At 39.4% G+C, this 20,699-nt stretch overlaps 1 protein-coding gene across 4 annotated transcripts in view; it reads left to right on the forward strand.

Moving 5' to 3' along the window:
* The first annotated feature begins 1,545 nt into the window (after nt 1-1,545).
* SLC38A9 (solute carrier family 38 member 9) overlaps nt 1,546-20,699 on the forward strand; it is an 85,692-nt gene continuing 66,538 nt past the window's right edge. For 3 of the 4 annotated variants that reach the window (XM_007972688.3, XM_073014761.1, XM_007972701.3), the window contains exons 1-3: nt 1,546-1,671; nt 2,392-2,439; nt 15,518-15,664. In XM_007972688.3, the coding sequence (XP_007970879.1) occupies nt 15,552-15,664 (113 nt within the window). In that variant the 5' untranslated portion in view covers nt 1,546-1,671; nt 2,392-2,439; nt 15,518-15,551. The remainder of the gene's footprint in view (nt 1,672-2,391; nt 2,440-15,517; nt 15,665-20,699) is intronic. The other variant, XM_007972731.3, reaches the window with a different exon arrangement.

Consider the following 20,699-nt stretch of genomic DNA (forward strand, 5'->3'; position numbering starts at 1 on the left):
CAAGGCACTTAAATTCTCTGGGACTATTTCCTTATCTGTAAGACAGGAAAAATATACATTTCTAGAGCTGTGATAAAGACTTAAAGAGATATTATCATTTCCAGAACTGTGGTAAAGACTTAAAAAGATATACATGTAAAATTCTTCGCATTCAATGTTAGCTATTTGTTAAATTTGAATTTTTATTCTGTCTCCCATGCCGGAGTGCAGTGGCACAAACTCAGCTCATTGCAACCTCTGCCTCCTGGGTTCAAGCGATTCTTCTGCCTCAGCCTCCAGAGTAGCTGGGATTACAGGCACACACCACCATGCCTGGCTAATTTTCGTATTTTTAGTAGAGACGGGTTTCACCATGTTGGTCAGGCTGATCTCAAACTCCTGACCTTGTGATCTGCCCTCCTCAGCCTCCCAAAGTGCTGCAATTACAGGTGTAAGCCACCGTGCCCAGTCTAAATTTCAATTTTCAAGTTTAGGTTTTTTGTTTTGTTTCGTTTTGTTTTTGAGACAGGGTCTTGCTCTGTCATCCAGGCTACAGTGCAGTGGCACCATCACAGCTCACTGCCGCCTTAACTCCTGGCCTCAAACGATCCTCCTGCCTCAGCCTCCCAAGTAAGCTTGACTACAGGCAGGTGCCACCCTCCCTAGTTAATTTTTTAAATTCTTTTGTAGAGATGGGGTCTCCCTATGTTGCCCAGACTGGTCTCCAACTCAAGTGGCCTCAAGTGATTCTCCCACCTCAACCTCCCAAAATGCTGGGATTACAGGCATAAGCCACGGAGCCGGCCTAAATTTTGAGTTTTTTTCTGGCATTACAGACACTGTTTTTTTCTGGTTTAAACAGAAAAAAGAAAAAGAAAAAGAGCTACTGGCTTCCTTTGTAAGAAGAGCTTAGGGTTGCCACATGCTTTTCAGGGACTGACCTTGAACTGATTTTCATAACAAACACATTAATTTTACTTAGACTGTATGTTTACTTGGGGAGGTTTTGGGGAAAATTGCTGGGTATGTGGGGTGGGCCTCTAAAATCCTTGTAAAGCCGCTTTTAGCCTAGAGACTAACTTGCAAACACAGTTTTAAAAAACAAACCCAAATATCTAGACGACGGAGGGAGCATGCCAACTCAACAGTTTTTTCAAACCAGCTTCCCTTTGCGTCTGTAGGGTCCAAGGACGTAACTAGATCACACAACACTCGCCAGGAAAGCCCAAAAGAGGGGTGATCCCTCGATGGAGGTGCCGCATCAGCGTTTTCTCACGTGGCCTCCGGGGCTCTATGAATGGCAAGAGATCGCATTCCTTCTACTATCCCTCCCGGCCTCCAGCCGGGACAAAGAACTGGAGCAAACTCCGGGCTGCAGTTCCGACCAAACTTGCCTACCCGGGCGCGCCGGCTGCCCACTCTCCTGAAGCCGGTGGGGCTGTGCCCTGCGGTGATAGGCGTGCTGGCCGTCGCAGAGCCCTCTGGGAGTTGTAGTCCGTAGCGGCGAGAGGTTTGACAGCGACCGCCGGCTTGGCGCATTCAGAACTCCAACCCCCGCCGGCCCCCGCGGCCTAGTCTGTTGCCGCTTCCTGTTTGGACTGGGAGTCCCGCGGTCGCAAATTGTGAGAATTTGGGAAGGGAACCTTCATCTTCTCGTCTAGTTCTCCGAGGTTGAAGGCTCCGCCTGCTCAGGTAGATCACGTTCCCACGTCTAGCATACTCGCCTCTCGGGGAGGTGGGGAGGTATCCGAGGGAAGGCGGCGGGAAGGGTTGAGGTTGGGGCGAAGCCGGCTGTCACCTGGGATAGTTCTTCAATGTAGCGCGTCAGAACCGTAGCTTCTTTTGGGGATCAGGGAGGCCAAAGCCTGGAGCCGCGGAGACTGCTCCGGAGGCACGGCGCGCGCTCCTCAAGGGCTCAGTGAAAGGAAGTCAGGAGTCCCTCGGGGTCTGAGGGAATCCGAGTGTCTGTGGGAGTCGGTGTCAGCTGGAGCCTTAGGGAAAAGATAGGGTTAGGGTAAATGAACACCCTGACCCTCGGGTGAGAGAAGGAGGGAGCAGGAGAATTGGGGGGCTTGTAGGAATGGGAGCACCCTTCTTTCTCTCTCTTGAGACAGGGTCTCGCTCCGTCGCTTGGGCTTGAGTGAGGTGGCGGCGATCACGGCTAGGAGCACCTTTCTCCATCCCGAGTTGGGGAGATCTAGGGAGGAACATGAGGGAGGAACCCCCTTTAGGCCTTGAGCTAGGACCACAGATGGGGTGAGGGCCATGACTGGTAAGCCCTCGCCACGCTTTTCACACGACTCAGTTGTGAGAATGAGTGTGTCGATAGTGGGTAGCTTGACATGTCAGCATAGTAGAGCTGGAAGAGGGGTTTGAGAGCAGCTAGTCAAGCGCATTCTCCTCATTTTACAGAGAAGGAAACTGAGGTCCACCGAGTTGGAGAAACCCACTCAACACCAGGTAACCATTTAATGGCAAACTTGACTAAAACCTAATTGTTATGACTCCCAGGCAGTGTCTTATCCATTGCCGAGCTCCGTCCCCCTCATAGATCAGCACACTATAAGTTGTACCTCCACTTTGTTTTCTTTTTTCTTCCCCCCCCACACACACACAGAGTCTCGCTCTGTCGCCCAGGCCGGAGTGCAGTGGAGCGATCTTGGCTCACTGCAACCTCCGCCTCCCTGGTTCAAGCGATTCTCGTGCCTCAGCCTCCTGAGTAGCTAGGATTACAGCTGCCCGCCACCACGCCCCAATAATTTTTGTATTTTCAGTAGAAATGGGGTTTCACCATGTTGGCCAGCCTGGTCTTGAACTCCTGATCTCAATGATCCTCCCGCCTTGGCCTCCCAAAGTGCTGCGATTACAGGCGTGGGCCACCGCACCCGGCCCCTTTTTTCTTTTTAATATTTTCAGACATGACAAAGATCTGACATATGTAGGATAGCAGGCAGCTGCTGAGGAGAAAGGTTTTTTAAAAACGTTTCGGCCGGGCGCGGTGGCTCACACCTGTAATCCCAGCACTTTGGGAGGCTGTGGCAGGCACATCACGAGGTCATGCGATCAAGACTGTCCTGGCCAATATGGTAAAACCCAGTCTCTACTAAAAAAAAATACCAAAACTAGCCAGGTGTGGTGGCGCATGCCTGTAGTCCCAGCTACTCACGAGGCTAAGGCAGGAGAATCTCTTGAACCTGGGAGGCGGAGGTTGCAGTGAACCGAGATCGTGCCACACTGCACTCCAGCGTGGTGACAGAGCGAGACTCTGTCTCAAAAAAAAAAAACAAAAACAAAACAAAAAAATGTTTCAATAGGTCAAAATAACCCATGTCCTAACTTAAGAAAAATCTCTCTGCCTCGTAAACAACTACAAACTTCATGTTAAGATAGAAGGTTGGGCCGATTGCGGTGGCTAACACCTGTAATCCCAACACTTTTGGGAAGCTGAAGTGGACGGATCATTTGAAGTTAGGAGTTCAAGACCAGCCTGGCGAACATGGTGAAACCCTGTCTCTACTAAAAATACAAAAATCAGCCAGGCGTGGTGGTGTGCCTCTCATCTGTAATCCCAGCTACTTGGGAGGCTGAGGCAGGAGAATCACTTGAGCCTGGCAGGCGGAGGTTGCAGTGAGCCAAGATTGCGCCACGGCACTCCAGCCTGAGCCACAGAGCGAGACCCTGTCCAAAAAAAAAAAAAAAAGTTGTCTATAGTTTCTTTGTTTCTAAGAAAATAAAATTTACCTTTCCTTCCCCTAGACCTCTGAGAACAGCTAGACTTAGATTTCTTTTCTTTTCTTTTCTTTTTTCTTTTCTTTTCTTTTCTTTTCTTTTTTTTTGAGATGGAGTCTCGCTCTGTTGCCAGGCTGGAGTGCAGTGGCACGATCTCGGCTCACTGCAACCTCTGCCTCCTGGGTTCAAGCGATTCCTCTGCCTCAGCCTCCCAAGTAGCTGGGACTACAGGCACACGCCACCACACCCGGCTAATTTTTTTTTTGTATTTTGGTAGAGACGGGGTTTCACCATGTTGGCCAGGATGGTCTCAATCTCCTGACCTCGTGATCCGCCTGACTTGGCCTCCCAAAGTGCTGGGATTACAGGCGTGAGACACGTGGCCAGCCAGTTAGCCTTAGATGTCCAATCACAATCTTAAATACTATATATTTCAGTTACATACATAAAATAATATACTTTTAATTGTGATTTTGTAATACCCTTAATATTTACAATAAAGGGTAAACTCAGCATAGGAGGATGGAATACCAACCTGAACTACAAATTAAAATAGTATTGTTTAGTATTTTTTTTTCTTTTTGGGGTTCTTTTTGCTCTGATACTCAAGCTTTAGTGCAGTGGCACTATCATAGCTCACTGTAACATTGAACTCCTGGGTTCAAGCAATCCGCCTGCTTCAGTCTCCCGAAGCGTTGGGATTACAGGCATGAGCCACCACACTGGACCTATATGGTATTTTTTTAAAAAGTATATATGGGCATAAAGGTTAAAAAAAAAATCACTTAGAGGTTAAAAATGTCTACCAGGCCTGCATTTTATAGCATACTTAAATTTCTGTCCTTTGCTAGGGTTCTTTCTTTCTTATCACTTAAATATAACTTGAGAACATTTAGTGTTTCCAGTGTAGAAGGAGAGATTCTTTGGTACCATAGCATTGCTTTGGTAATTTCTTTGTGAGACCACACTATCTTCCAGCACTGTCAAATTTAATGCCTTTTGAAGCATTTATTGATCAGGTTGGAAGCATGTTCCAACTGTCACATCAGAATAGGAGCATTATAGATCCTATCGGCTAACCAGTACATGATTCATCAGGAAGCAATTTAGGTAAGTTTGTTATTGGAGTTTATAGCTGTTACAGACTAATACGGAAGAAAACATATATACATAGCATAACTGATATACATAGCATAACTGCTTCCACCAGGGTGCCTTTTTTGTGGTGTGATTCCATTTGCTTTTATGTTGGCATACTACAGAGGTAAGTAAACTATGACCAAATTTGGCCTGCTGACAGATATATTTTTTTCATAAAGTTCTATTGGAACACAGCCGTGCATACTTAATTGCCTTTCAACAGGTAGAATTGAGTAACTGCAGAAACTATATGCCTCAAAAAGCCTGAAATATTTATTATCAGACCCTTTACAGAAAAAAATATGTCAACCCCTAGCCTAGTACACTGAGCATAAATGTAGTATCTGAAACTCTATAATATACACAGAAGTATTCAGTAATACTCATTTTTAGTCTCTGAGAAAGAACATATATAATAGTTGTATGTGGGTCCATAGTCACATTTATTTGAGCACAAGCTAGTGTATTCTATTACAGATTGATGCTAGCATCTTGGCATAGATACTATAGATTTGTTTTTGCAAAGAATTGTGAAAAGACATTTCTGAGCCTAGTATAGAAAGGGCTGATATTCTTTGAGATACACCAATAATCACAGTCAATACCTTTTTAAAATAATGTCATACCAGTTTTCTTTGATTACTCTCTATGTCCTTTTTATGGAGAGAAGTGCTTCAGTCCAGGCACTACATTTTTTTTCTTTTAGAGACAGAGTCTCCTTCTGTCACCTGGGCTGGAATGCAGTGGTGCCATTGTAGTTCGCTACAATCTCGAACACCTGGGCTCAAGCACTTCTCTCACCTCAGCCCCCTGAGTAGCTGAGATTACAGGCATGAGCCACCATACCTGGCTCAGTCACCAACATTTTAAATAAAGGTTGAAAGTACCAATCAAGATGTTTAGTGAGGATCTGGTCTCTGCTTCCAAGATGGTGCCTTGATGCTGTGTCCTCACATGGGGGAAGGGATGGAAAGACAAAAGGGGTCTAGCTAGTTCCCTTCAACCCACTCCATTCATAAGAGTTCTGCCCTCCTGACGTAATTACCTCCAAAAGGGTCTACCTCTTAATACTGTAACATTGGCAATTAAGTTTCAACATACTAATTTTGGAGGGGACACAAACATTCAAATCATAGCAGAACTCCATACTAAAACCAATCTTAATTACAGACTCATTTAATGACTTAGGTTTGACTTAGTGGTCTTGCATCTGGGACTTTGTTTTAAAACTCAGAGATTGAGTGAGATGTTCAAAGTGATTATGTCTGGGTTTTGTTTTGTTTTGTTTTGTTTGAGACAGAGTCTTGCTCTGCAACCTCTGCCTTCCAGGTTCAAGCAATTCTGCTACCTCAGACTCCCAAGTAGCTGGGACTACAGGCGTGTGCCACCACTCCTGGCTAATTTTTGTATTTTTAGTAGAGACAGGGTTTCACCATGTTGGCCAGGCTGGAGTATGTCTGTTTATGTCATCTTGTATATTTAGTGCAAATTATATCAATGTTATGTTTGACAAATTAATGTTATAGAAGTATTAGCATTTTAGTTAATCATTGATAAACTATTCTGCATTATCACCTATGTAATATTTGCTATGGAACTCTAATTCTCCTCTCAACGTAATTCATCAAACTTCAGAATATTTTATACTTCTCATCAAGACATTCAAAAAAACTTTAAGACTAGGCATGGTGGCTCATGCCTATAATCCCAGCACTTTGGTACTTCGGGAGGCTGAGGCAAGAAAATTACTTGAGGCCAGGCTGGGCAACATAGTGGCGCACAACTGGGGTCACAGCTACTTGGGAGGCTGAGGTGGGAGGACAGCTTGAGCCTGGCGGGAGGAGGTTGCAGCAAGCCCAGATTGTGCCACTGCACTCCAGCCTGGGTGACAAAGTGAGACCCTGTCTCAAAAGAAAGAAGGAAAGAAAAGAAAGAAAGAAAGAGAGAGACAGAGAGAAAGAAAGAAAGAAAAGCATATCTGTAGTCACCTAAAATTCTCAGGAGCAACAAGTATAGTTGTTTCTGTTGTGATAAAACTTGTACCATCTACAAAAAAAAATTAAAAATTAAAAAATTGAAATAAAAAAAATTCCACCTTGGCTCTGTGTGGGGAAAAAGGAGAAGGCATTAAATTGCTGTTGAAAATTTGAGATCGTGCTAGTTGACTAATTGAGACAACTGCAAATTACCAATTTTCTTTCAGTTATTCTTATTTACTTGAATATTATAAATCTTTGAAAGGCACCAGGGACTTTGAACTCCTCATTTATGATTTGTTATTTAAAATCATCAGTTTTCTACTTATTTAGAATAAATAGCTAATTCTACTATGCCACAGAACTTTGGATTTGCTCAGAACAAATACACATAGGTGACTAAACTGGAAATTTTAATTCCTCAGTGGCCCTCACATTTTTCCCCAACCTTGATTTCACTTTTTGGTAAGGCTCACTGAAATACAAGGATCTTTCTAGATTTCTCCTCTTTCCTGGTTTCTTCACTTTCAATCTTTAAGTAAAGTATTAATTTCCAGAAAGTGAAAGGATATTCTCTCTCTAAACTCACCCACATTCTCAGTTTAGTTTAGGAACGAATACTACAGAGTATATTGGTTTACAAAGTAAATTAGAAAGTATAGCCATATATTTCTGCCATTGTTTAGGCAGATATGTTTTTACTACTCTCACTTGGCTTCTGTCCTTTCCCTTGCTTCACTGCCACTGGAAGGGTTGTTGCTGGCTAAGGAAATATTGAACTTTGAGACAAAAAAGTTCAACAAAAGAAATTTACCTAAACTAGCTTGCTTCAAGAAAAACAGATTCATGGTGTTTAATGTGTAATTCGGATACCCAGGCATGAAGTTTCACTCATTCTAGTCTTGATTATGTCTTAAAGAGTTTGAGGCCAGCTGGGCGCAGTGGCTCATGCCTGTAATCCCAGCACTTTGGGAGGCCGAAGCCGGCGGATCACAAGGTCAGGAGTTCGAGACCAGCCTGGCCAATATGGTGAAACCCCGTCTCTACTAAAAACACAAAAAAATTAGCTGGGTGTGGTGGCGGGCATCTGTAGTCCCAGCTACTTGGGAGGCTGAGGCAGGAGAATTGCTTGAACCTGGGAGGCGGAGGTTGCAGTGAGTCAAGATTGCACCACTGCACTCCAGCCTGGGTGACAGAGCGAGACTCCATCACAAAAAAAAAAAAAAAAAAAAAAGAGTTTAAGGTCATTTGCCATTATAGCTATTATTTTATATTTATAAAACTAAACAAAGAAGACCTGATTTTCAGATGCTTCTTTTGTCTTCCAGCCTAACTCCTCCTTTTTAAGGCAGACATTAGAGTATACTGGAAATAGCATTTAGAATCAAAGTGACCTGGTTTCAATCCCAAATATGGTTTTATTAGCTTAGTGATTTAGGACAAGTTACTTCTCTGAGCTTCAATTTCTTTCCTTCTCTCCTTCCCTCCCTCCCTCCCTCCCTCCCTCCCTCCCTCCCTCCCTCCCTTCCTTCCTTCCTTCCTTTCTTTCTTTTTGTGATATGAAGGTAATACCAATTTCCCAAATTCTAAAGATTAGTTGGATTTAAACAATAACATGTAAAACATTAGGCCAGTATTAGGCATTCAATAAATAAATGTTAGTTCCGTCTCCTACTATCTTCTATTAACTTGTCTTTTTCTCTCAATTTTCCTTCATAAATGACACCAAGTTTTGTCTTTTTGATATCCTTTAGTGCTATCTTGTTTGTGGCAGTTCAATAATTCTGTTATATGAAGGTCAACCTTTTTATTTTTCTTACCTTGCTAAGTTTGCTAACTTTATACTAAAGGCATGTAGATATGTCGGCTGATTTTGTTCAGGCCGCTAAATTAAGCCAATACATATTTTTTCTTTTTCTTTTAAAAAAAGTTTCTTCTTGTATGTCCTTCCAATGAGTAATTTTTCTAGTTTTAAACAGCCAAATTCATAATAAAAAGTGATAGTTATGTTTATTGAATATTCACTGTGTACCAGGCACATTATATGTATTATCTCATTTTCATCCGAAACCCTGTAAGACTAGTGTTTTTATTATTTCCAAAACCCGTGAATCTTAGGGAATTTAAGTAAGTTGCCCAAAGTTGCACAGTTAATGAATGGCAGAGCCAAGATTCATATCCAGGCAATCTTACTTGTGAGCTGTCAACCACCACATACTACTTGATAGCACCAGAATAGCCTAAATCTCAAATTACCCAGTGTGTATAATTCAAACAAATTAATGCTTTGCGGTACTTTCTGAAAGTGCTTTTATCCGTTGTTGGAGATTTAGGAGTGATAAGGTTCTGGCTACTTATCAATATTAAAATTTTTCTCTGACATTTCTTAACAATTATATAGATTGCTGTTCTTCCCTACAATATAAAACTTTTATTAACCTTCATTAAGTTCAAAAATAATAATAGCAAACTTTTACACAGTTTGGTAAGTGGTTGACATTGTTCTAAATGCTTATACTTACTAACTTATCGGTTTTTTTAATTTCATGTGTTTTAGGGTTTCCTGAACAAGTTTTTCCCAAGTTCTATGTTATTCTTTTTGATGAAAGGATACTGGCTTCCCTACAATCATCTTTTCAACTTCTAAAATGTTTAATTTTTTGAATTGAGAGAATGCTTTAAAAATCTGTAAAGCTATAATACAATTCTAAATGGAACTTCTCTACAATATGTTTATTTCTTTCCTAAGCTTTTAATTCTGGTGCTACACCCAGGTTAATTTAAAACATATTTTTTGTTGGTATTGTATTTTATTTTTTGAGACAAGGTCTCACTCTTCTGCCCAGACTGGATTGCAGAGGTGTGATCATAGCTCACTGAGACCTCAAACCCTCTTGCTCCAACTGTCCTCCCACCCCAGCCTCCTGAGTAGCTGGGACTATAGGCGAGCACCACCATGCCTGGCTAATATATATATAAAATTTTGTAGAGATACGGTCTTGCCATGTTGCCAGGGTTGGTCTCGACTCTGAATCTCCCGGCCTCAGAGGGTCCTCCTGCCTTAGTCTCCTGAAGTACTGGGATTACAGGAATGAGCCACCATGCCAGGCCCATTTATATAGAATGTTTTCATTTATTACATCTGGGGAATCATCTTTTCAAGTTAATTAGTCAATTTGATAGTTTTAAGCTAAGAAAATTTAACAGATTCCATCAATCCTAACTTCATTCCATCTTAATGTCATAAATTAGAAGGTTAATTTTGAAAAATTCTGCCTTTTGGTTTTAAAACTTAAGACCAAACAAGTCAATTGAATTGTTAATCAGTTTTATTATGTAAAGTAAGGAAGAGAAAGAGCAGGCTTTTGTTTTTTGCTTCTCAACTATTTTAATGAAATTAACAGTAATGAGTAACTTTATCTCAGTTGGTCCCATCTTAGTGGGATTTTCGTAACAATTATTGAATAATATACTTTATAGTCAAGAACATTTTTATGCTATAGATTTTCGAATATGTATAATACATTATATGAATCTATGTCTCAAAGGGTCAGCTTATTTATTCTTTTTACCTTAAAAGAATAAATTTTGCACTGATCTATTACTAAGCTAATTTGACAGCTAGGGCTAGCAGTTGGTGTAGATTTGAGCTAAAGGTGAAATGAAGAACTGAAAATGGGAATTGGTTATTAGCATCCTACTATGTTTTATTATTCAAGTGATTTAGGACAAGTTACTTGAGTTCTCTAGGCTTCATAAATGATTTTTTTTTTAACTTTATTGAGGGTAGGGATCATGACTTAAATTTTTTTTTCTATGTTTTTCAATACCTCAGTATATTGTAGGGACTTCTTGAGAACTTGTTGAATGAATATATTGTTCGGGGTTTACCATTACTCAGTATTTTAGTTGTCACATCTTAAAATAGATCATCATTTTTACCATCACACTCCCTTCATAAGATATAGAAATGAAGCCCTTCTTGTTTGGAAATAGTGGTATTTTGGTTTTACTTTTTTTTAAGTTACTGTTGTAAGGTACTACTTTAATATTTTTATTTAACTTTGTTTGTCTTTGGTAGGACTAAGTTAAAGAGAGCTTTGACTTGCTTAAACGTTGGGCAGAAAAGCAGAAGAGAAAAGGGAAGTGGAAATCAAAGCAACAGAGAAAAGAAAATGCACATATTTGGGAAATAGAACATGTTGCCAACATCTGTATCACATAATAATCAGTGGCAGGTTGACATCATTTGCCTAGATGTTCTTTACTGAAGAAGAATTTTTTTCACTTAAAAAAGGAAAAACCTCAAGAGGCTGCCTATGTTTAAAAAAAAAAAGAGCAAGTGTTTTCATTTGGTTTTTGATGGGAATGATAATACATTTGAACATTTATTTTCCCATTACAAAGTACTAAATGAAGTCAGACATGCTGGCTCATGCCTTTAATCCTAGCATTTTGGAAAGCTGAGGCAAAAAGATGACTTGAGATCAGGAGTTCAAGACCAGCCTGGGCAACATAGTTAAACCCCGTCTCTACCAAAAAAAAAAAAATTAGCCAGGCATGGTGGTGCACACTGAGGTGGGAGGATCACTGAAGCCCAAGAGGTCACGGCCACAGTGAGCCATGGTCATGTCACTGCACTCTAGCCTGGGTGACAGAGTGAGAACCTGTCTCCAAAAAAAAAAAAAAAAAATTATGCTAAATGTAATATGTGTAATCTCATTTAATCCTCGAACATTAATTTTTTTTAATTTTGAAGATGCAGAGATAGTTTCATGGAGATTAAATGGTTAGTGCCAATTTACACAGGTAGTGAGTGTTAGATACAGGATTTCCGATTCAAAAACTTTATTTTCTTCCTACTGTTTCATAAATGTTACATTTAGAAAATTAAGAAAAGTGGACATATGAGTCCATTAAACAAATATGGCAACAATAAAACTGTACTTGTTGTGTAGTCTGGGCAGTAACAAGAAACAGAAGAAGGTGAAAGATACAGGGGACTGAGAAAGAAATGGCAAGGATCAGGAAAGACAGCACACCACAGTGGTAAAGAGCACAGGCTCTGGATTTAGACTACCTCATTTTTAATTTCAACTCTGCCACTTACTAACTTTGTGATCAGTTACTTCTCTGCTGTGTATCCTTATCTATAAAATAAGGATAATAATAGTAACTTATAGGGTAAGTAATAAAGCTACATCCTTTGCTTTTACATGTTAAGACCTATTTATTTCATCAGCATCCCCGACCTCTACCCACTGGGTGTCAGTAGCACTCCCTTTAATTCTAACAACAAGCTGGGTAAGGCCAGATTCCTTATTACCCTTTTCTACAACTCTTGACATGCTGTGTAGTGTAGAGTGTAGGGGGATAAGGATAGAAGCAGGGAGTTCCATTAGAATGCTGTTGTGGTAATCTTGGTAAGAAATGATAATGATTAGATTCTGGATATATTTGAAGGAAAAGCCAATAAGATTTCCTAATGGGTTGAATGTAGACTGTGAGAAAAAGAAGTAATGAGTGGTTCCAAGAATTTTGGCCTGAGCAGGTAGAAAGAGATTTTATCAACTGAAATAGGAAAACACTAGGTGGGGTAGTTTTGGGGGAAGAAAATCAGAAATCCCGTTTTGGATATGTTAGGTTTGAGTTGTCTGTTACATCTAGCTAAAGATGTTGAGCAGGCAGTTGAATATACAAGTCTGAAATTCAAAAGAGATGTTTAGGCTAGAGATATTAGCGTGGAAGTTGTCATTGCCTAAATCAACAGAACTTTCTACAATGATGGAAAAATGTTTATATCTATACTGTCTAATATGGTAGCCACTAGCCACATGTGGATTTTGAGCACATCAAATGTAGCTAGTGTGACTGAGGTACTGAATTTTTTTATTTTAGTTAATTTAAGTAGCCACATCTAACTAGTGGCTACTGTATTGGACAGCACAAGCTATGATAGTAAAACCATAAGACTGCATAAGATTACCAAGAGATCGAGGGTAGATCAAGACTGAACCTTGGAACTCTGCAACTGTAAAGGGATCTGAGAAATGAGAAAGCATCAAAGGAGGCAGAGAAGTAGGAGGGACCAGTGAGGTAGGGAAAAAACCTGGAGGCTTAGTGAATCCAGCTTATCAAGGAGGAAAGTGATCCTTTTGGCAAATATTTCCAATAGGTCAAGTAAGTTAAGGACTGAAAAATAACCCTTGGGGTTACTGATATGGAGGTCTTTAGTGATCCAATAAGAACAGCTTCTGTATAGTGATAGGAAAGATATGATTAGCATAGGCTGAAGAAAGAATGAGAGGATCTTATTTATCTTGTGCTTTCTACTTTTTCCCACCTATTTTGTATTTTTTCTCCTCTTTTGCCTTCCTTTAGTTCAGTTATTTTTTATCCTTCTTCTTTCCCCTCTACTAAATGTAAGGTTATACACTGCTTTCTATTAATAGTTACCTTAAAATAACAACATCAATGTGTGATACTGATCTGGACAACATAAGGACCTTTGGACATTTTAATTCCAAGACCTTCATCTGACTTTTTTTTTCCCCCTTTGGTCTGGAATTTTAATTCTTTTTTTCTTTTTGTTTTGTTTTGTTTGTTTTATTTTTTCGAGATGGGGTCTCACTCTGTGATGACCAGGCTGGAGTGCAGTAGTGCAGTCTTGGCTCACTGCAACCTCTGCCTCCCTGGTTCAAGCGATTTTCCCACCACAGCCTCCCAAGAAGCTGGAATTACAGGTGCCCACTACCACGCCTGGCTAATTTTTATATTTTTAGTAGAGACAGTGTTTCACCATGTTAGCCATGCAGGTCTCAAACTCCTGACCTCAAGTGATTCGCCCACCTCGACCCCCCAAAGTGTTGGGATTACAGATGTGAGCCACCGTGCCCAGCCCTACTTATTTTTTCAAACCCTATAATATTTATTCCTTACATTCATTAAATTTCATAAATCTGTAGATAGGTACCTTTAATGTTCAGCCATTATCTCTACAGATATTACTTCTGTCTTCTTTCTTTCTGATTCTCCAGTTACATGCTTGTTAGACCTTCTCATTCTATCTTCCATGTTTCTTAAACACCTTCCACATTTTCTGCCTTTATTTTTCTCTCTCTGCCACATTCTAGGTAGTTTCTTCTGACTTATCTTCTGTGTTATTGATTTTCTCTTCAACTTTTAAACTCATTCATTGAGTGTTGAATTTTGGCTCTTGAATTTTTTTTTTTTCCTAAAAATTCACTCTGGTCCTTATTTAAACATACTAAGTCACTTTTTGAAAATGTCTACTTTTTCTGTTATTTATTTAAACATAGGAAATATTGTTTTATATTTTTATTCTGTTGATTTTTATAGTTGAAGTTCTCGTGGGTCTGTTTCTGCTTTTGTTTCTTGTTCTCACTCATAGTACTTTATTTCCTGCTATGCTAGGTTATTTTTGACTCACTGTTTGTTGTCCTTAAATGATTGTTAGCAGGACTTCTTTAAGGCCTACGATGAAGGTGTGTCTTCACAGGAAAGATTTACATTTGCTTCTATTGGTTACCTAGAAGTGCTACCAAGCAGGTTAATCTTAAATTACATTCATAGCTTTCAGTGTTCCTTGCAAATTCTCATGAGGTACAGTTTATGGTAGTAAATTATCAGTTTATGGTAATAAAAAAGCTCATACACACATATGCTGTGGTCAGTAGTTTGGGGTGTTTTTTTAATTTTTTTGAGATGGAGTCTTGCTCTGTTGCCCAGGCTGGAGTACAGTGGTGCGATCTTGGCTCACTGCAACCTCCACCTCCTGGGTTCAAGCTATTCTCCTGCCTCAGCCTGCCGAGTAACTGGGATTACAGGAACATGCCACCATACCTGGCTATTTTTCTATATTTTTGGTAGAGATGGGGTTTCACTATGTAGGCCATACTGGTTTTAAACTCCTGAACTCAAGTGACCCACCTACCTTGGCTTCCCAAAGTGCTGGGATTACAGGCATGAGCCACCCCACCCGGCCAGTTTGTTTGGTTTTTTTTTGTCATTTTTTGTTTGTTTGTTTTGAGACAGGGTCTCACTCCATCACCCAGGTGGCTGGAGTGCAGTGGCACAATCATAGCTCACTGTAGCCTCCAAATCCTGGGTTTAAGCAATCCTCCCACTTCAGCCTCAGCCTCCAAAGTAGCTGAGACTACAGGCATGTGCCACCACCCCCAGCTACTTTTGTTTGTTTTTTAGTGGGGATGAGGTTGTGCCATTTTTGCCCAGGCTCATCTCAAACTCCTAGCCTCAAGCGATCTACCTCAGCCTCTCAAAATGCTGGGATTATAGGTATGAGACACTATAGCCTCTGGTCCATTTTAAGAAGACTTCTTTGTAGTTCCCTTATGAGGGAATAAGCTAAAGATTTTAAAAGTATTTTATTCAGTATTTTTAGTTTTTTTCCTGCAGGAAAAATTAGTCCAAATAGCCTAATCTGTTTTATTACTGAAAATGAATTGCCCCACTTATTTTTTAGTAAGCTGAAAAATAAGAAATAACTCCATTTAAGGTTAGCAAGTTTCTGATACATATTTCAGGCATATACCTCATTAAGATATCTTCAGCAAATTCCAGTATTTTTCCAGTTTCTTATTCATGAATATTTATTAGTTATGGATAATAAAATATTTTAAAATTAAACTAAATTATTTATCTTCTTTGTGTAGGACTAACTTCTTCAGTGCTTAGAGTGTGAGAAAAATGGCAAATATGAATAGTGATTCTAGGCATCTTGGCACCTCTAAGGTAGATCATGAAAGAGATCCTGGACCTATGAATATCCAGTTTGAGCCGTCAGATCTAAGATCCAAAAGGTAAGCATTTAAAATAAAACACTTATTTCATAATTAGAGTCTTTAATGGTTAAAATACATATAATTATAACCAAACATGTATAGATTTGATTATAAAATATCTGATTTCTTACAGGATTTGTGTGTGTACATGTGGAGAGAAGTAAATAGGAATACTATATACTGGTTTATATTTGATTTTTTTTCCCACTAAACTCAACATCTCTGTTGGGGGAGGGGTTGTGGTAACTTTACAAAGTAAGATACGTTAATATAATTCATTTAACAAATATGTATTGATTACCCGCTTTGTGCAAGGTAATATGCTAAGTGCTCAAGGTAGAAGAGTAAAAGTAGTAGAAAATCTTTACCTTCATCGAGGTAAAATTTCAGAAGATGGTTTAAAATAATTTGAGTTTAAATTTTATTTCATTGTATACCTGTAAAACCCAAAAGAATCCATGAAAAAATTATAAACAGTAAGAGAATTCAATAAAGTAGCTGCTTACAAAACAGGCAAAAATAAATAGACTGCCAATGAGAAAATGGAAGAAAAAGTAAAATACATAGAAATGGTCTTATCATGAATGTGTAAAATCTATATGAGAGAAACTAAAATGCTTCTGACATGAAATGAGATTTAGAGTATTTCATAAAATCTGAGAAGCTACTGATTATAAATTGCATTTTTAAAAAAATTTAACACTAAGGAAAACTGCTGCCCATACCTCTGATGCAATAACCTCTTAGGACTTAGAGTTTTTGTTTTGTATTTACTGAAAGAACTCTTGGGCCACGCGCGGTGTCTCATGCCTGTAATCCCAACACTTTGGGAGGCTGAGGTGGGTGGATCACTTGAGACCAAGAGTTCAAGACTAGCCTGGCCAACATGGCAAAACCCCGTATCTACTAAAAGTGCAAAAATTAGCTGGGTGTGGTGGTGCACACCTGTAATCCCAGCTATTTGGGAGACTGAGGCATGATAATCCCTTGAACCTGAGAGGCAGAGGTTGCAGTGAGCCAAGATCGTACCACTGCACTCCAGCCTGGTGACAGAGCAAGACTCTGTCAGGAAAGGAAAGGGGAAAGGGAAAAGGGAGACTTACTTTGGACTTATGTGATATTTTATCCTATATTTCTTATGCAGTTATAAAAATGAAAATAGAAACAAAGTATATTGATTAAGGTATTACTGACACCTCACATTTAGAATATGATTCTTCTGAATTATTTTTTGATGTAAAGCCATCAAAATAGGTGTTTTCCCCCCCCACACACAGAATTGTCCTTACAACCCTGTGTGTGTAACAACCCTGGTGCTGTAACATTTCCTGAAAAGATTTTCTTCCAGGTCACTGACATTTAAGTTCTGATGCTTGCACTTTCCTGATCTTACCAGAAGATGTCACAAAAGGTTTTCTAACAACAACATGACCCATCTATCTTCCTCAAATGGTTTGTCTAACGTGACCAGGGATGGCAGTTACCTGTCATGCCATCAGGAATAACTACTATTATATTGTCACTTGCTGACAGTGATTTTTTGTTTGTTTGTTTTTTGAGACAGAGTCTTGCTCTGTAGACTGCACTGTAATGTGCAATCATGACTTGCTGTAGCCTTGATCTCCTGGGCTCAAACAATCCTTCCACTTCAGCCTCCTGAGTAGCTGGGACTACAGGTGGGTACCACTGTGCCCAGCTAATTTTTTAGAAATTTTATTTTGTAGAGCTGGGCGCGGTGGCTCAAGCCTGTAATCCCAGCACTTTGGGAGGCCGAGACGGGTGGATCACAAGGTCAGGAGATCGAGACCATCCTGGCTAACACGGTGAAACCCCGTCTCTACTAAAAATACAAAAAACTAGCCGGGAGAAGTGGCGGGCGCCTGTAGTCCCAGCTACTCGGGAGGCTGAGGCAGGAGAATGGCGTAAACCCGGGAGGCGGAGCTTGCAGTGAGCTGAGATCCGGCCACTGTACTCCAGCCTGGGCGGCAGAGCGAGACTCTGTCTCAAAAAAAAAAAAAAAAAGAAATTTTATTTTGTAGAGAAGGGGTCTTGCTATGTTACCGGGATGGTCTTGAACTCCTGGGCTCAAGCAATTTGTCCATCTCAGCTTCCCAAGTAGCTGGGACTACAGGCGCACACCACTGCACCAGGCTAATTTTTACATTTATTTTTTGCGGACATGGCATCTCACTTCATTGACTGGGCTGGTCTTGAACTCATGGGCTCAAGCAAGCCTCCCACCTTAGCCTCCCAAAGTGTTCGGATTACAGGTGTGAGTCACCACGCCTGACTCTGGCAGTGATGAAAAGGTGTTCTAGATTATGAGATTCATCCTTACTTAGAAGTGTTTAAATGTGTATATTAGAATCAGTAAAATATGATGTAATAAAAATAATAAAATGAGGCATATTCTGCTCTCATTGGGAAGACTCTGAAGATGTCATAGTCTTCAAATTTTCATCCATAAATTTAATGTGATTTTGCCCCTAAAATGCCAGCAGCCTATTCCAAAGTTTATATGGATCAGTAATTTCACTTCTAAGTATTAATTCACTTTGTCAAAAATGATATGTGCACAAGGTAGTGTAATGCAGTATTTTTCATAATAGTAAAGATTAAAAGCAATCAAAATTTCTTTTCTTACAGGATAGGATAAATAAGTTGTGGCACATTTATACAATGGAATATTTTTCCTCTATTAAAAAGAAGGAGGTGGCTTTATTACATGTCAAAATGGAACAAGTCTTCAACATATTTTGTTAAGTGAAAAACTGAAGTAGAGAGCAGTATGTATAGTATGCCACCATTTGGGTAAAAATAAATTAATATAATATGTATAAATGAAATTTTGAGTAGTAAATAGGAAACTGTAAGATGGTTGCCCCCTCAGAGGGAAACTGAGTACTTTAGGCGGGATGGTGTGGCAGATACTGTAAGGTAGACACCCAACAATTGTTCAGCAACCCTACCTATTCGTTAATGTCAACAGAATCCTTATTTTTTTGAGTCACAATGGGTCTTCATCCAAGAGATGAAAGATGGTTGGTTTAAGCTAATCTTGATAATCCTATTTTCATTCCCACATACTTAATTTTTCAGTGTTTCTTGCAACTAGAGGTGGAAATGTGAAATTTATCACATGAGAAATTTATCATTGTCATTTATAGTGGCCATCGGAAAAGATAATGAAATAAAAATTTCGATTCTTATATATTCCAATGTCAGTAAATATAAGCACTAATGAATGCTGACTTGAATGCTCAGGGTTTTCTTGAAACTTCTAAATTCTATGATAAATAATTGACCACTGTGACAACAGAACATAAGTCATTAAAGTGCATTCCATTACAGTAAGTTGGCAGGGGTTCAAACAGTTCTCCGTAAATTTGTTCGACTGGGTAGATTAAATGGCAATATATTTTCTATAATGAAACTTGTTGAAATGAGAGGGAATCAGCTATTTACAATCATGGCATAACTACCTAGGTAAGCATGTTTTAAGAAAGGCAAATACAGAGACTTAGCAGTACTAAATGCTAATTTGCTTGTGGAATAATTTGTTTAGGAAAACAAACTAATGAAAAAAAATGTGAGCACTTTAAAACATTGTTATTTTTGTTAAAATATGGATTACTTCACGTTACATATATAAATAAAACTCATCTACACTGAGGGAAAATTATCTTCCATTTGAAGAACCAAATTAGGACAACTATTTCCAAAACTGTAGTCATTTTACAGTTACCTTATGACTTTGGCAATATCTTCAGTAGTACCTGTATAATATAAGTGAATGTTTCTTCAAAAATCTACTTTTTAAAATTAGGGTTAATTTAGCCTCAACACAGATTTGTAAAACGATGGATTTGAAGTGTTGTTTATGCTTTTTTTCTAATACGCATTGCATTAAATACGAACTAGTTTAAATACCCTTTATTCTTATGCTACTTACAATCGTTTTACATACTACCATACTTTGAGAAACTGTCTTTGGCTGTCAGAGTATGTCAAGTATATATTTAGATTACTTATCCTCAGTTTAGCTTGTGGTTTTATATCTCTTCCACTAGGTGGCAATAAAATCACATAATTTTAATAACTGCTTTGGACTGAAAGTACGATGGTTCTGCTTATCCTTTTAGTGGAACTGGGGTGTAACTAAACTTATGTGGAGGAAGAAGCTTGTTGTTATAGAGGAACAATATATGTCAAATCATTTGGGGGTCTTTTTCAAACTATGCAGGTCTACTTTTTATTCTGCATACCTCCCCTCCCCCACCAATTTTCCCCCTGGTTTGAGGTGGAATAAGGAATGTGAGTGGAGGGACAGAAAGGTTTAGAAGTCTCCTATCCTGATATATGTACTACATTCCATTAGCAAGCACCAGTCTAAGAGGTTATTTTCCTGTTTTTCCCAGACTTTCTGGTAGCCAAAGATAGAACCTGATTTTCAGTATTGCTTGATATTGCTGCATATTCAGGATTGCTGCTGCTCTCAGACTATGCCCTGGGGAAGTTGACCATCCAGTTAGCCTACACACAGATTGTGAAATAGTTAATTTGTTTTTGAGCTTCTCCTGTTTTTCAGTCTTCTCTATCTCTGTTTCCTCTTCTTCCATTTTCCCCAGGGCCTAGGGATTTCGTATCCTTCTCTTTATTCCCAGTATTACCCAGGGCAGGAATTCACTCAGACTTAACCCCTTAGGCAATTCTTTGTAAACCATATTTTTCTTCTGGCCCTTATTCACCAATACTTATCTGTCCTATTCCTGCCAGGGTTCTGTTGTCAGCTTGGTATTGTAATGGAAAACAATTGGATGTATCAGAGACCTAGTCTATTACATTTCCATGGCTATTTGCATTTTAACATGGAGAATCTGGTAAATATGAAATCCTAACCAAAAGTTTCAAGATTTTTCTAACTGAGAACATTTCAGGTGTTCTGATAAGCCAGTGGATACAGGCAGCATTCCTACTGCCCTTCAAACAACCTAGGTATGCTGCGGCACTCTTTTTTAGAATGTCTTCTAGTGTGTACATCTGTAAATTGGTC

This window comes from Chlorocebus sabaeus, chromosome 4 (genome assembly GCF_047675955.1).
Source record: "Chlorocebus sabaeus isolate Y175 chromosome 4, mChlSab1.0.hap1, whole genome shotgun sequence".
NCBI lineage: Eukaryota > Metazoa > Chordata > Mammalia > Primates > Cercopithecidae > Chlorocebus > Chlorocebus sabaeus.